At 36.8% G+C, this 14448-nt stretch overlaps 1 protein-coding gene, 1 non-coding gene and 1 pseudogene across 2 annotated transcripts; all 3 read right to left on the reverse strand.

Annotated features, from left to right (window-relative positions):
• Positions 1-5955: 5955 nt before the first annotated feature.
• On the reverse strand, positions 5956-6152 carry LOC145135170 (small nucleolar RNA U3). The gene has a single exon (XR_013719637.1). It is a non-coding gene; the product is annotated as a small nucleolar RNA U3 (small nucleolar RNA).
• Positions 6153-6576: 424 nt separating this feature from the next.
• On the reverse strand, positions 6577-6731 carry LOC145135152 (small nucleolar RNA U3; annotated as a pseudogene).
• Positions 6732-7618: 887 nt separating this feature from the next.
• MCM5 (Minichromosome maintenance (MCM2/3/5) family protein) lies at positions 7619-11670 on the reverse strand. Its single transcript, XM_079064798.1, has 16 exons — positions 11287-11670; positions 10877-11020; positions 10591-10770; positions 10402-10500; positions 10183-10319; positions 9974-10076; positions 9726-9860; positions 9564-9641; positions 9337-9441; positions 9152-9243; positions 8837-9065; positions 8664-8752; positions 8490-8580; positions 8284-8393; positions 8056-8185; positions 7619-7975 (listed from the first exon to the last, which is right to left on the reverse strand). The coding sequence occupies exons 1-16, from the start codon at positions 11575-11577 to the stop codon at positions 7790-7792; spliced, it is 2199 nt and encodes a 732-aa protein (XP_078920924.1). The 5' UTR covers positions 11578-11670; the 3' UTR covers positions 7619-7789.
• Positions 11671-14448: the final 2778 nt, after the last annotated feature.

A 14448-nucleotide genomic window follows, 5' to 3' on the forward strand; every position in this document is an offset into this window, starting at 1 on the left:
AGCATCCCTTTCATGTGCCCGGAAGTCAGCGATCTCCTGGGGAGTTGCAGTGGTCTCATCAATCTCCTTAAGCTCCTTGTCAAGGACATATTCTTTGTCCTCGTAGCGGGTAATCATCCTGATGTTTCTGATCCATTCATTGAAGTTGGATCCATCAAAAGTGACTTTCCCACACAAGTTCATAAGGGTAAATGAGCCATTAGGATTAGAGCCAGAAGCAGCATTGTTTGAAGACATCTGAAAGAAGAGAACAAGATTAGTTTAGATATTAAGAGAGTCCTTAATAAAACACCCAAATGTAATATTAAGGCTAGGATCCAATCACAATATATTATAACTTAGAAGAGGTATGTCGTAATCCAAGCTATAACATATTTGAAAGGTAGGTGAATGACGATTCACCAATTTCCACCATGAAAAACGAAATATAAATATTAGGTTTTTAATTGGTTCTTAGAAATTCCTAGATTCTTTTGAGATTCAATGAACTTTTCAAATGCATGTTTCAATCTCGAGTGTGCCCTCCAAGTTTTGTGACTGGGATACCGAGGATCACAAAACGAGGTGTGAAGTAACCATGCAAACCACTTGGTACCCTCAAGGTTTATCAATCAATCGATGTGCCGGTAAACCACACACGCTCCACCGATGCTATGGTAAACCTTAAGTCACCCTTTACCTACCTTGTTAAGTCCGAGTTAGTGTGCCGGTTAACCACACACGCTCCACCAACGACTTAAACAAAGTGTAAAGTGTAATTTCATGGATTAGCACCTTATTCACATTTTCCTAAAGTAACTAAGATTGGGAATTTAATAAAAGCATTTAGTTACTTTATAATATTCATCATACTTTTAATGAGAATTTATAAGTCCTTGTCCTACCCGTTCGGCTAACGACCCTCCACCGATCAAGGAAGCGGTGGGTGAGAGTGGACACCCATTAAGTTGTCATTTTATAGGCAACAACCTTATACCCCCCTTATAGACCGGCTTCGTGAATGAGGCGTACTAGCGGTAAGACAACTTGACGTTATACATATATATATATATATATTAGTAACTTATAATATTATAAAGTATAAGGGTTGAATTTTAACTTTTAAAATTCTAAGGGTTGGAACTAAAGTTTTAATCAAGACTTTACATGTTCCAAAACTTGAGGGCAAGTTTTGTAAACTTCCAAAACTTTTCATTTCTTATAACTTATGAATTAATTGAGTAATAAAAATGAAGACTCTTCATTTTTATAACTCTTGTGTTCTTTTAATGGCTTTAATAAAAGTGAGACTTTTGGTTTTCCATAACTTGAGGACAAGTTATGGACTCCATTAAAACACATTATGATCATGAATTAAACTACCATGAAGGTTACAAACAATTCCTATGATCATCTAATCTTCATAAGTTCAAGAACATGAATATGAACACTTTCAAGAATCAAAAATTACACTTAAAAAAAACTTGTAATTTTAATAATTGCCATTGTAAATGGATTAGCATAAACATTACACCATCTAAAACAAGCTTTAAAACATCAAAACAGTTTAGGGTAATGTTTCTAGTCCATTTCCAGCAACAAATGTGCAAACTTTCATACGAGCAGAAAACAGAAAAACGATTTTTTTTCAAGCTGTTTGCACACAAAAAAAAACAACAAACAAACCTAGGCTCTGATACCACTGGTGGGTTTTGAGCATTCTAACACTTCCTAAGTGTACATGCAACCCTAATAACCTTGGATCTATGTTTGTCTAATTATCATGCAAAGTTGAATTCCAAGGTTATATTCCTATCTAGCATACATGGGGAACATTTTTAACTTGAATGAAAGATAGAATAACTTACCTTGTTGTTGATTATGATCCTTGAAACCTTGTGAGCCTAGCACCCCAAGTGTGATGCCTCAAATGCTTCACACAACACCAAATGCAAAGGAGTAAACTTTGAGAGAATCTTACACTTGCAAAATCGGCTCTAGCCCTCTTGTTTCTTATGTGTCGCCGATTTTGGTGGAGAACATGTTGCTTATATAATGTGTCACATCTAGGGTTACACCATGTAAACCCTAATGTGGCATGACTCTTCATTTCCATGACCCATGGGTTTGTAACTCCCATGGAGCCTCCATGGAGCATCCAATGGGTTTAACCCAACTTGATTATCCATGGAGCCTTTTAGCCCACTATACAAGTTATCGATGATTTACATGATCAACCCATATATTTAATTAGTCATCTTTTGATCACTTAATTAATCCTAGATTAATTCTTGATCAAACTAATTAAATAATATTATTAATATATTAGAACTTATAATATATTAATAAACCATAAGTGTTATTTCTCTCATTTTAGTTTATCCAATTGCATGGTGTCATGCAACCCAAATGGACCATGCCGGGTCGGGTCAAGTACATACCAGAAATAGTTATGGACTTAGACACTTTATCCAACAAACTCATGGACAACTGAATCAACTGAAGGAAGAGGAGAGGGATGAAGAATTGTTCCACGAAGACCTTCAAAATCAGAACGCAAGGCCATCAAGAACTGAACCAAGCGTTGTTCTTCCCTCCTAGCAATGTAAGGCTCAAAATATTTTAACTCTTTAGATTCAGTAAGAGCCAATTGATCCTAGAGATCAGACATAGCAGCATAGAAATCTTGAATGCTCTGGTCATTCTGTTGAAGGGCACGAATATCATATTCCAACTGGTATTGTTTAGCAAAATTGGACTGAGTATACAGTCTCTCCAAGTGATTCCAAACTTCCTTTGTTGTGTCATACTTAGCCAACTGCATACCAATGGACTGAGTAACAGAGTTATTGATCCAAGTAATAACCTTGGAGTTATCAGTCTCCCAAGCATCAAGCAACATATCATAATTCTCAGTTTGAGGCACTGAGGGTTTGGCTTTAGTCCCAGTGACATAGCCCCACATATTCTTCCCACGAAGGAAGTTCTTCATAACGTAACTCCAATACGTATAATTCTTTCCATCCAAACGAGTACTGATTGACTGAAGGGAATCATCATTTCCAGTCATGTTGATAGTGAATGAATAACCATAATGACAATATAACAATCTGAGAATGAAAGGAATAACAAACCAGCGGAAGCAATCACTTGAATAACGAATCAACAGCAATTATGAACCAACAGCAGCAACGAATCAACACATCAAGAAAAAAGACGAATACCAGTGATAATGAACGAAAACGGCATGCTACAGTAACCCTAGAGATGACTGCTACAAAGACTTCTAACAACGTATCAAACCTCTGCTCTGATACCATGATAACATTGTCATATGATTATAACAAAGAGAAATTACAAGGGTTCTTAGAGAAAAGCATAAAGACGACAAGGAATAAAGCGGATATAAATACTAGCTAGACAGAAACCCTAATGGGCTAAAGACAGAAAAAGGGGCCATAAATAAGCGGGCTAATAATATATAGACTAACAGTGACTATGAAACTGATTAACCCAACAATCACCCCCTTAATTAGTTTGGTCATACCACTCATTCACAGCAACCTTTGATCACCCTTTTTTCATCTCAATTCTCGACGTTTCCCGGACACCCGACCTCCACCTCGGTCACATCCAAAGTCTTCACCCAATCACGACTTTTCCCGGACACCGGGCCTTCACCTCGGTCACGTCCAAAGTCCTCCATACCCGGCTGTTGTTTGTCACCACACAGAATCCGTTTTCACCTAACACCTCTGTGAAACGAGAGCCTTCTTCCACCGATCAAGAAAACAAAGCAACCCATTTTCCCGTCTTCTTTCACCTGCAAAACGAAACAAACCCAAAGCCACCTGATTTGATGGATCTTTTCCTTTTCGTTTTCTCACGCATCTTCGGTAACTCTCTCCATTTTCCGGTGACATAGGCACAACCTACAGCCGGAAGCACCACCTTGTCGGACACCACCAAAACTGAAGGCAGCCGACAAAGAAACCCACTAACTGAAAAACATATTTTCCGCCATTAACCACTGACGAACAACAGCACCTTCACAACTTTTGTTGTCTCGAACCTTTTTGTGCGATAAGACCTTCAGTTTTCTGCACCCCGCAACAAAAAGTCACTGCCAACCACCCGGCTTCCACTGCGATGGCAGCCCCGCACCCGAAGGCTCCTTCCCTTCGAAAGTCGACTCCCAAACCGGCACCGTCTTCACCCGCCCTGATACCAAATGTTGGTTCAGGCCCCACAAAACATACACACGCACTCAAAATTCACGATGTAGACTGAAGGTGCTTTTCCTTGGGTATCTTTAAATAAACCAAAGATGTGCCTTATATAGGCTTAAAAACACATATCATGTGGGAAAAAAACAAATACAATTAAAATATTACTTCTAATAAATACAAAGTGAATTATATAGGCTTACAAACACATATCATGTGGGTTTCTTTGTCGGCTGTCTTCAGTTTTGGTGGTGTCTGACAAGGTGGTGCTTCCGGCTGTAGGTTGTGACCGAATGGGAGTGGAGGAAAGGTATGTCGGTAGGCCTTAGGCCTTAATACCTATAAATGATTAACAAATACAATAAATAATACGTAGTAAATAATAAAATGAAGGATGTAAATGTCATTTTCTACATATTTATCGGAGTTTTTCTAATGGATTTAAGCGGAAGGACTATTGGTATAATATTTGGAAACCACATGGATGCAACATATACAAATTTTGAAGGTTGGACCAAACTTACAAATTTGACCAAACCACATGGACCAATTTTATAATTTACTCACAAATTTATTTTTTATCTTAGTACATATTATATGCGTTTTTACATTTTAGTAAAAGTTAGCCGTTGTTATAAGTTATAACTGAATTATTTCTAGTTTTAATAGTACAAGAATTCGTTTGCACATAAATAATTTCAAGGAGTTTGAGTTCAACTAAAAAAAAGCATATTAGACTTGGACCCTAGTTTCAACATGTCTTTATAAACATAATAATTATTATATTTTAAATTTATTTAATATAGATACTTAATACTATATATTTAATAAATACAAAGTGAATAACATGAGCCACCAAAGTTTCATCTTATATCCAACAATTAACCAATAAGTTAATAATCTAGTAGATAACTGTGTTGCTTACGTATCATTCTAAATAAAATATAATTTGTATGTAGAGCCACCGAACGTAGAAGATAGATAATCAAGATAAAAGTCATACAAAAAATGAAAGTTAAGTTAGCGAATGTGAACAATTAGACATTTCTAATGTTATCAAAACACTTCATTGGTATTTGTGTGTACCCTTTTTAAACCATGGACAATTGGTGGAGTTGGTAACTTATTTAACTTGGTGTAAGCTTTATTTTATTATTTTTTTTTAAATCTTGAAATTAAGTGGGTCAAGGTGTTGAAAGATTGCTATGAAGCAATTAAGCCAAAGTTGAAGGATACAGATTATTATATCGGGCATTGTCAATGCTTCTTAAGTTGTAACAAGAACACCACCCCAATCCATATTTATATAGTTCCTATTCTGATAAGTTGTACTGATCACTGATGTAGCATATTGATGCAATAATTGGCCATGCACATCATGATTATGTAGTTAAAACTTTGACAATGACAATTGACATGTAGGAAATATGAGGGATAAAAAAAAGTATATCTTAAAGAAAGCCATGATCAGTTAGAGATTGAGCGTTTGGTTTCATCGTGTACAGTTTGCAAAGCATTAGGTGCAAGGCAACAGTACACTGTGGCACGTTAGCCATAAAGTAAAATGGATTGCAAAGAAAAAAACAAAAGAAAGAAAGGTACCAAGTTATATATAAAGCCATTATCCCATTCACGCATTTCGTCGAACACCTTGTTTGCACCTCTGTGAGTAACTCCATATTCTCCATGACAATGAGAATGGATAGTAAAATGGATTGCAATGAAAACATATACAAAAGAAAGGGAGATGGTCTGTCAGACAACCATGTAACCATGCCAAGACCCATGAGATGAGCTGACAACGATCATCTACTGAGCTACGGCCTAGACCATAAACCTCTGTTAATCACGCTCTGGAATCACGCTCTGGTTACATGGTTGTGGTTCATCAACCAGACATAAGAAGCCATTATTAAAGAAGATACATTATTGAAGACATGTGGCCTTTCAATATGGAAAGGAATTGTAATTATTTGTCATTTGTCTTTTATAATTATTATTGTCAAAGTGTCGGTAGCATAGTAAAATAAAGTATGTAAGATCTTCAATACTCTAGGAGGCATTAATGTAAATAGGTTTGTCATAAGAAGTCATTATTAAAGAAGACACATTATTGAAGACATGTGGCCTTTCAATATGGAAAGGAATTTGTAATTATTTATGGTTTTGTCTTTTATAATTATTGTATGCAAAATGTCGGTAGTATAGTAACATAAAGTATGTAAGACATTCAATACTCTAGGGGGCATTAATGTAAATAGGTTTGTCATATTGCAATCAACCGATGGGCCTTTGCCCATATGAAATAAACAAGCTAAAATTGAGTGTTTAAGATTTGAGTTGTTCTCAATCTTCTTCTGTTGAAATAGCTCGTCTATTTCTGAATAGCAGAACCTTATCCAAACATATCCTAGACCATTGGTTACATGGTCGTGGTTCATCAACGAGACATGGGTTCTGTCTTCTTAGGAATCAAGAATACAGAGGTACGAGCCTATAGAACAGATCATGTTCAAGTAAGGTCGTGGTTGATTGTCTCTCCATGAGAGTTATATGGTTGCGTACATTTTCATTAAGAACCGATGTGGGACGCGTATATGGGAACTGGTTTTCATTATTTGGTATCCACTGCACTTAAATACTAATATGATTGAATGCAAGAAATTAATCAAACTGACTTCTTCTTTTTTTTCTTTTGCTATATAGTTTCTTTGAATCCCACAAGTTTATCTCTCTTTTTCTTTTCTTTTTTGCGTTTGCTAATGTTGAATGTATCAATCGAAAAAGAAACTAGAAGAATGACTGACTAGGAATTAGGATTTCGCCCAAGTTGGTGAAACTTTCTCATGCAGTCCAAAACTTATTTTAGGCTCGACACAAAATAGTGAATACTTTTGTTTAGCTTAAAGGACACATAGAACAAACGTGATTTTTTGATTATTTTGGAAGAAAAAGAAATACTATCAATAAGCTTGAGTTTCTTGATTGATGGATGCCCAAAACAATGATGCCAATCTTGAATAGTAATTGCACCAATCTTAGCTTCCAGCACTTTTTTTTTAAGTAAATAGAGGCCAACATGAACAGAAGCTTTTCCAATCATTCTCATGCTTGGAATCTATTGTATCAAAGCAAAATTGTGATCGAACTTTTCCATAATAGACTGTCTTGGGTAGCTGAGACACATAGATGAGGTTAAGTTCCAATTCTGGAACAAAAAGTACATATGTAAGCAATTAGTGTTCATTTAGTTGAACATTGCCCATCTTGTGAACTTGAAGTTAACATCTGATTAGGTAATCATACTCGAGTATTCATGATAGAATGAAGATCATTGAATTTAGATAACTCTTCCCAAAGAACTTTCAGATTTGTGAAGTAGTTGTTGACTAAATTTTTACACTATGCCATAGTTGAAGATATAATTCGACACTCCCATTGGTCTATTAACTAATTTTCCAAAAAATCAACCACAAACACAAGTGCTTCAAATTAAAGTTAAAAGGTTTCTTGTAAAAAAAACAACTAATAACTTGCTAAATGACATTCTCAATTCCAATCCAATGATAAAAAAGGATTTAAAGCTAAGCTTTGCGATAAATGACACGCCTTTCTCTCTTGTATTCAACTTCTTCCCTTTGATGCATTATTATCAATGCTCTCCTCACAACCGACTCATTCAGCCCCATTCTTGTCAGATCATCAATCAGTCTTCTCTCCGATAAATGAGCCCCAATTCCCATTCTTCTCTTTATCTGACTTTCCGCTTGCTGTTTTTTTTTTCAAAACACAAAATTAAATAAATAACAAAGTTTATAAAATAAAAAAGTACTATTATGTGTTAACAAACCTTTATCTCATTTGCCATCTCAGGGGTCAAATTGATATGTTGATTTATCCCAGATTTCGCGGCATCCATCGTTGAATTCTCAAACAGTCTAACCGCTTCCACAACATCAATATCATTCGCCACATTTGACCTAAAATACATAAAAAAAAAAAAAAAAATAACATAACAGTTAATACTAGACAGTAAAAAATAAAACTATTACTGGCTTTTTATTTTTTACCAACTTACAGTCTCATCTTTGCTAGCGACTCGCTCAACCTAACTATCGCTTCCAGCTGTCTCACTGTTATTGGTACAGCTGTTGATTCACCGGTTTCGTTTGCCTGTTTCCTCATTTTCTGTATAAAAAAAATCACAAAAAGTAATAAGGGTGTTAATTGACATAGATTGAAACTTCAGGGACTAAATTTATAGAGTATTATGTGGTTTTAAACCTGTCTAATTTCAACATAAGTCTGCTGCAACGAAGTAGCTGCAGAATCCGATAGGCGAGGTTGACTCATGCTGCGACAGTACTGAATATACCTGGAGAGATGAGATTACGGTTTAGCCCATCACCATAATGACCACTCTACCCTTGATAAAGAAAAATATAACAGAGTACAGACCTTTTAAGCCAGTTATCATCTTTAGTATCCCTAGGTTCACCCGCTGCATTAGCAGATGTATGGACCCGAATGACATGAGTCGCTATTTTCTACATTTAAAAAAAACAACACAAACAAAATGTTATCATTATATAACACAAGAAGAGTTTTTTATTAAAAAAAAAAAAAAATACCTTGTCTTGGCTGAACATCTTGATATCTTTGACAATGAAGATGAGGTCAAATCTAGAAAGAATTGTAGTCTGTAAGTCAATGTTATCTTGTGCAGTTTTGAGATCATCATAACGGCCTGATGGAGGGTTTGCTGCAGCCAGCACAGAAGTTCTGGAATTGAGAACTGTTGTTATTCCTGCTTTGGCTATGGATATTGTTTGTTGTTCCATGGCTTCATGTATAGCAACCCTGATTGTAAAATTTGAAAATATGTCAGAGTTTTGAGGGTAATTTTGTAAAAAAGAAGAACAACATTGTTTCATTTTTAATCCAACCTGTCTTCGGGTCTCATTTTGTCGAACTCATCAATGCAGACAACACCACCATCAGCCAAGACCATAGCCCCTCCTTCCAGATAAAACTCGCGCTAAATGATTTTATAAAGTAAAAATTAGAATAGGAGAAAAAGGGAAGGGTGTTGTGGAATATTATAAAAAAAGAAAAAAGACAAGAAAATTACAGTGCTGTTATCACGAATAACAGAAGCAGTAAGCCCAGCTGCAGATGAGCCTTTCCCAGAAGTGTATACAGCTATAGGAGCAGTCTTCTCAACAAACTTGAGAAACTACAGAAGAGAATAATTTCATTGGTTAAAAACAACAAATAGTAAAGTACCTTCATTGATTTACTTAGATTATTAAAATTACAACACTGTAATAAAAAGAAATGAAAAGAATTTAAGGTTACCTGTGATTTTGCAGTGGATGGGTCTCCCAAGAGCAAAACATTAATATCACCCCTCAATCTTACACCATCAGGCAAAGTCTGTAGAAATAGAGGAAATGAGCTCCTAAATGATTAAGTAAAGACAACAATACTCAAGGGCAAAGTCGGCATTAGGCATTATACCTTTCTTGATCCGCCAAACAGAAGACAAGCCACAGCTTTTTTTACATCTTCATGGCCAAATATGGAAGGGGCAATCTTGGAACATATGTTTTCATATACATTGCCTTCTGCTGCAAATCTCTTGAATTCTTCAACCTGAAAACACAATGAAGGTAGCCCACTAAGTAATAAACAAAACCAAAGCAATACAATCTCTATTTCCACTAAAAGACAAACATAATTTGCATCAAATGATAGTATAACTTTACCTCTTCTTGTGTGAAATTGGCAGGACCACGAGTAGCTTCGTTTGTTTCTTCTATTCCAACAACTCTTATATACGGTTGTCTAATAGCAACTGCTCCTTTATGACTAGATCAAAACACAAAAAAGAACATAAAAAGGTTGCAGATTTAGCAATATTCCTCATGTATGAAAGTTATATGTTATTGGTGAATTTATGGCATGAAAGTATTACGATGTGGATGTCTTGGAAGCTTGAAATATGCTGTAAATTCCCATTATAGTCAATCTTGTACCAGGTACAATTGTTTGTACAAGTTGTCTGTCTACAGATAAAAGCATGTTCCTTGGTAGCTCACCAGTTGGGACATCCTAAAATTTAAAAACAGGCCAAAAAGTTAGAAACTTCAGTAGTGAATCATTGCAAGAAATCATTAAATATCAAGACTTTTACCTCAGGGTTTTCTTGAAGTTTCAAGGTTTGTTGATCAACATACTTGCTTCTATCTGGGACTACAATCCATGGGTCAACAGGGCATGGTGTTTCACCCATCTGTGAGAATTAAGAGCAAACGCATTTAATATAAAAGGAGTTCACATTTATGGAGGAAATGGCAACGAGGTGATGAATGTATTTAATTACCTGTGCTACATGGTCACATGATCTTGGCACAATTGCTCCACCAAGCCCAGGACGACAAGGAACCACCTTCACATTTTTACAGTTCTTACACAACAAAGTCACGTAAGTTGCTTTAGCCTTTGTACGAGATGCAGCAATAGTAATCCCAGATATTTTAACCAGTTTGGATATGTATTGTGCCTACCATAAAATCAATTGGAAGAACCAATAAGGAGTGTTAGAGTCGCAAACAAGATAAGCTAGCAAGAAATTTAAGAAATGAAAACGGAAAGAGTAAGGTACCAACCCCGAGAGCTCTCATTGATACAGGATCCTCATCTGATTTCAACAAAATTTGAACCTCTCCTGTCTGTGGCTCCTCCATTTCTCCAGTTTCTCCGGCAACTCTTGCCTTCAAATTTGCACTCACCTCTGCCGCAGCAGTTTCAAACTAAAAATACAAACATAGCTAAAATAAGATATCCAGTGCTCAAAATTGATATCACAACAGCTAATATGTATATTAGGTTCTACAGACTCAATCCTTTTGCCCAGAGAGAAAATAATTCGATTTAAGTTAAAGAAACTGGCTGTAAGTTAGATGTTATACTTCAGAAACCTAGATCCAATATTTTTTGACCTAATTACAACCATTCCCAATGTGTAAGAAACCAGATGTGCAAAAAGGTTTGTGTGCATATCGATACTATAGCGTACCAGAGGGAGGTAATCGGAAGGGTTTTTCCGGAGCAAATCTCGAAGATCTTGATCTTTGTCATAGGTGAGGAGATCGGTTAGATTAACGAGGAGGAACTTCGGATTTTGAACAAGGCTTTCTCTGTAAGGGAAGACGTTGGGCTCGTTCGGACGAGCGAAGTTCCTGATGAACTCTTTAAACTTCCTGAGTACCGTGTGGCGGTTCGCCGCCTGTTCGGGATCGGCGCCGGCGCCATGAGGGAACTGTGCTTGGTCGCTGTAGTGTACCGCACCTTCATCCCAGCCAGACATCTTCAATCGTCGAAGCTTTCTTTTGGTCTCTCGTCGACGTTCTCTCGCTTTCTCTCTCACTTCTCTCTAGAGATGCTCTTTGTGCGGCGATAGTCCTCTCTGTCCCGCCCTTTTTCTCAGGTATTTTGGCGGGAAAGATATGGCGGGAAATGATGAGAAGTGATAGTGCACTCGTTGGTGGCTGGGCCTGCTTACTTTGGGCCGGTAGTAACATTTTGGTGACTCAAAGGTTATTGCATCAAAATTGAACAATACTTTAGGATAGGCGTGGGCAAAAAAACCGGTTAACCGAACCGGTAGCTGAACCGAAAACCGGTTTAGCCCTAAACCGGTTCACATGTGAACCGAACCGTTGATGAACCGAACCGCCGGATTAAACCAATTCGATGTTTCAACCTTTGAGACCGGTTTGGAACCGGATTTGTCTGAACCGGTTTCCGATATTACCGTTGGTGAACCGCCTGTGAACCGGTTTGAACCGGTTTTTGAATTCTGCCCGTTTTTTTGTTTCTTTCTAACGGCTTTATAGCCGTTTGAGGCTGTGTAAGACCCGATTTTGGCTCCTTTTTGACCATATTATCCATTCCTTTTAGTATATATATGTATTAGATGTTTAGCTCTCAACTTTACCTTAACCAAACCTCAAAAAACCTCTCTTAGTTCAAAAAACTCTCTTAATTCAAACAATGGATTCGGCTTCCGTTGGTGTTGGAGATTCATCAAACAATCTTACCGTTGTTAACATCAAAGAAACAAATAGAAATCCGGCTATTTGGTGCAACTATGACTTGTATGTAATGTCGAACGGTATAAAAAAAGCGCGATGCAAGAAATGTGGTGTTTTTTTAAATGAAGATGAGAATTCGACATTGAAAACTCATATGACCAAAAGATGCCCCGCGGTGAAATTTGGGCCGGGACATAATCAAACAACAATGGCGAATGATGCAACATTGTGGAGTTACGATATGGCTAAAGTTCGGGATAGGATGGCGAAGTTCGTGATTCAAGAATGTTTGCCTTTTGACCACTTCGACAACAAACGATTGACTTCACTCATCCAAAATACTCTCCAACCACGATATTGTCATGTGAGTCGTACTTCTATTAGACGTGATTGTATTGAAATGTGGAAACTTGCAAAAAATGAAATGATTTTAGGATTTCAATCTTTAGAAACCGGTGTGAATTTAACTTGTGATGTTTGGACGGCTCCTCACGGTTCACCGGATGCGTACCTTTGTGTTACCGCTCATTGGATTAATCCAACTAATTGGGTAATGATGAAGCGTACGATTACGTTTGAATTGTTTGAGTACCCGCACACCGGTATAAATTTATTTAAAATTTTAGATTGTGTGATCAAAACTTATAAACTTGAAGGAAATATTTTTTCTATATCTTTTGATAATGCTTCAAACAACATCATCGCGGTTGGACAACTAAAACTAAAATATAAACCAATTTGCGATGGTGTTTTTTTTCATAGTCGATGTGTTGCACATATCATTAATTTGGTTGTGCAAGATGGACTAACTAGCATTGAAACTATAAAAGATGGTTTCAAAGACATGCTAAAATATATTTTTAGTTCTAGTAACGCTCGATATCATAATTATATGCAATTTTGTGTCGATGTGAATGGCCTCTTTTTAGGTCCGAATTGGGAAAATAATACCCGATGGAACTCCACTTGCAAAATGTTTTGTGCCTTACGTCAAAAAGATACTTTAAAAATGTTCCATGACAACCTTGCGGACCGTAATAAGGTTACGTCTTATCCGGAATCAAGTTGGGATACTATCAAACTTGTTACGGACATGCTTGATGTTTTTAAAAAAGCAACTACTTTTTTATCGGGGGTTTATTATCCTACAAGTTGTTTAGTTTTAAACCAAAATTTTTTAATGTGTGCGAAAATAAATGAGTTTGAAATGAGGAGCACAATGTTTGCTAATATGATGAAACCGATGAAAGCAAAGTTAAACAAATATTTTTCAAGAAATGCCTCCCATTATTACTTGTTCCGCCGCTTTGAATCCGACTCTAAATGTTGGAGGGGGGGGGGGGGGAGACTTTAATTGAAAATATTTGTTATGATTTGGGTTTATTGGATGATGACATTGATTATGCATCAAAGGAAGTTTCAAAATTTAACAAAGTTTTTCAAAATTTGTTTGAAGTTTATTTAACAAAATATGGTTCAACAAACATTCATGACATGATGCAAAATACGGGGGCATCCGGATCCACTTCTCACCAAAATAACGAAACAATTAGGCTTTATAATACTTTGAGGAATGAAAATTCCAAACGAGCTCGGTCTAACACCCCTAGTAGCGAGCTCGGAAGGTACATTGGTTCCGATTTCTTGTCTCAAATGAGTATTCAAGAGTTTGAAAATTTTGATATTTTGGCTTGGTGGAAAGGAAAGGAAACCCAATTTCCGATTCTAGCCGCTATGGCCCGTGATCTACTAAGCTCCCAAGCTTCTACGGTAGCTTCGGAATCGGTTTTTTCTGTTAGTGGCAGGGTAATATCACCAAGAAGAACAAAACTAACCCCTTTGTCGGTGGAAGTGTGCATTTGCTTGAAATGCTACCTTGATGGCGTGGAAAGGATACAAGACATTGAAGTACTAGAAGGCACATCGTTGCATGTCGAAGCACGAGTACATGAGGAAGAAGTAGCGATGGGAATGTCGGTGCCACTCACCCTATAAGAGATCGAGTATGAGAGAGGATTACGCAACGACATGGCGGATGACGAATAAATACAATGACTACGGACTTGGAATGAAGACTACTACGACAACAATGTTTTATATTTGAAGATGTATTAGTTTGACAATTTGGATGTTTTGTGTTTTTA

Source organism: Lactuca virosa, chromosome 8, assembly GCF_052849685.1.
Source record: "Lactuca virosa cultivar CGN04683 chromosome 8, Lactuca_virosa_CGN04683_v6, whole genome shotgun sequence".
Lineage (NCBI taxonomy): Eukaryota > Viridiplantae > Streptophyta > Magnoliopsida > Asterales > Asteraceae > Lactuca > Lactuca virosa.

Coding starts and splice junctions, on each gene's coding strand:
- MCM5 (XM_079064798.1), bottom strand. CDS start 11,577: ATGTCTGGCTGGGATGAAGGTGCGGTACACTACAGCGACCAAGCACAG. Junction 10,077..10,182: donor GCTTCCAAGACATCCACATC/GTAATACTTTCA, acceptor GTTTTGATCTAG/TCATAAAGGAGCAGTTGCTA. Junction 9,861..9,973: donor CCAATTTCACACAAGAAGAG/GTAAAGTTATAC, acceptor TTGTGTTTTCAG/GTTGAAGAATTCAAGAGATT.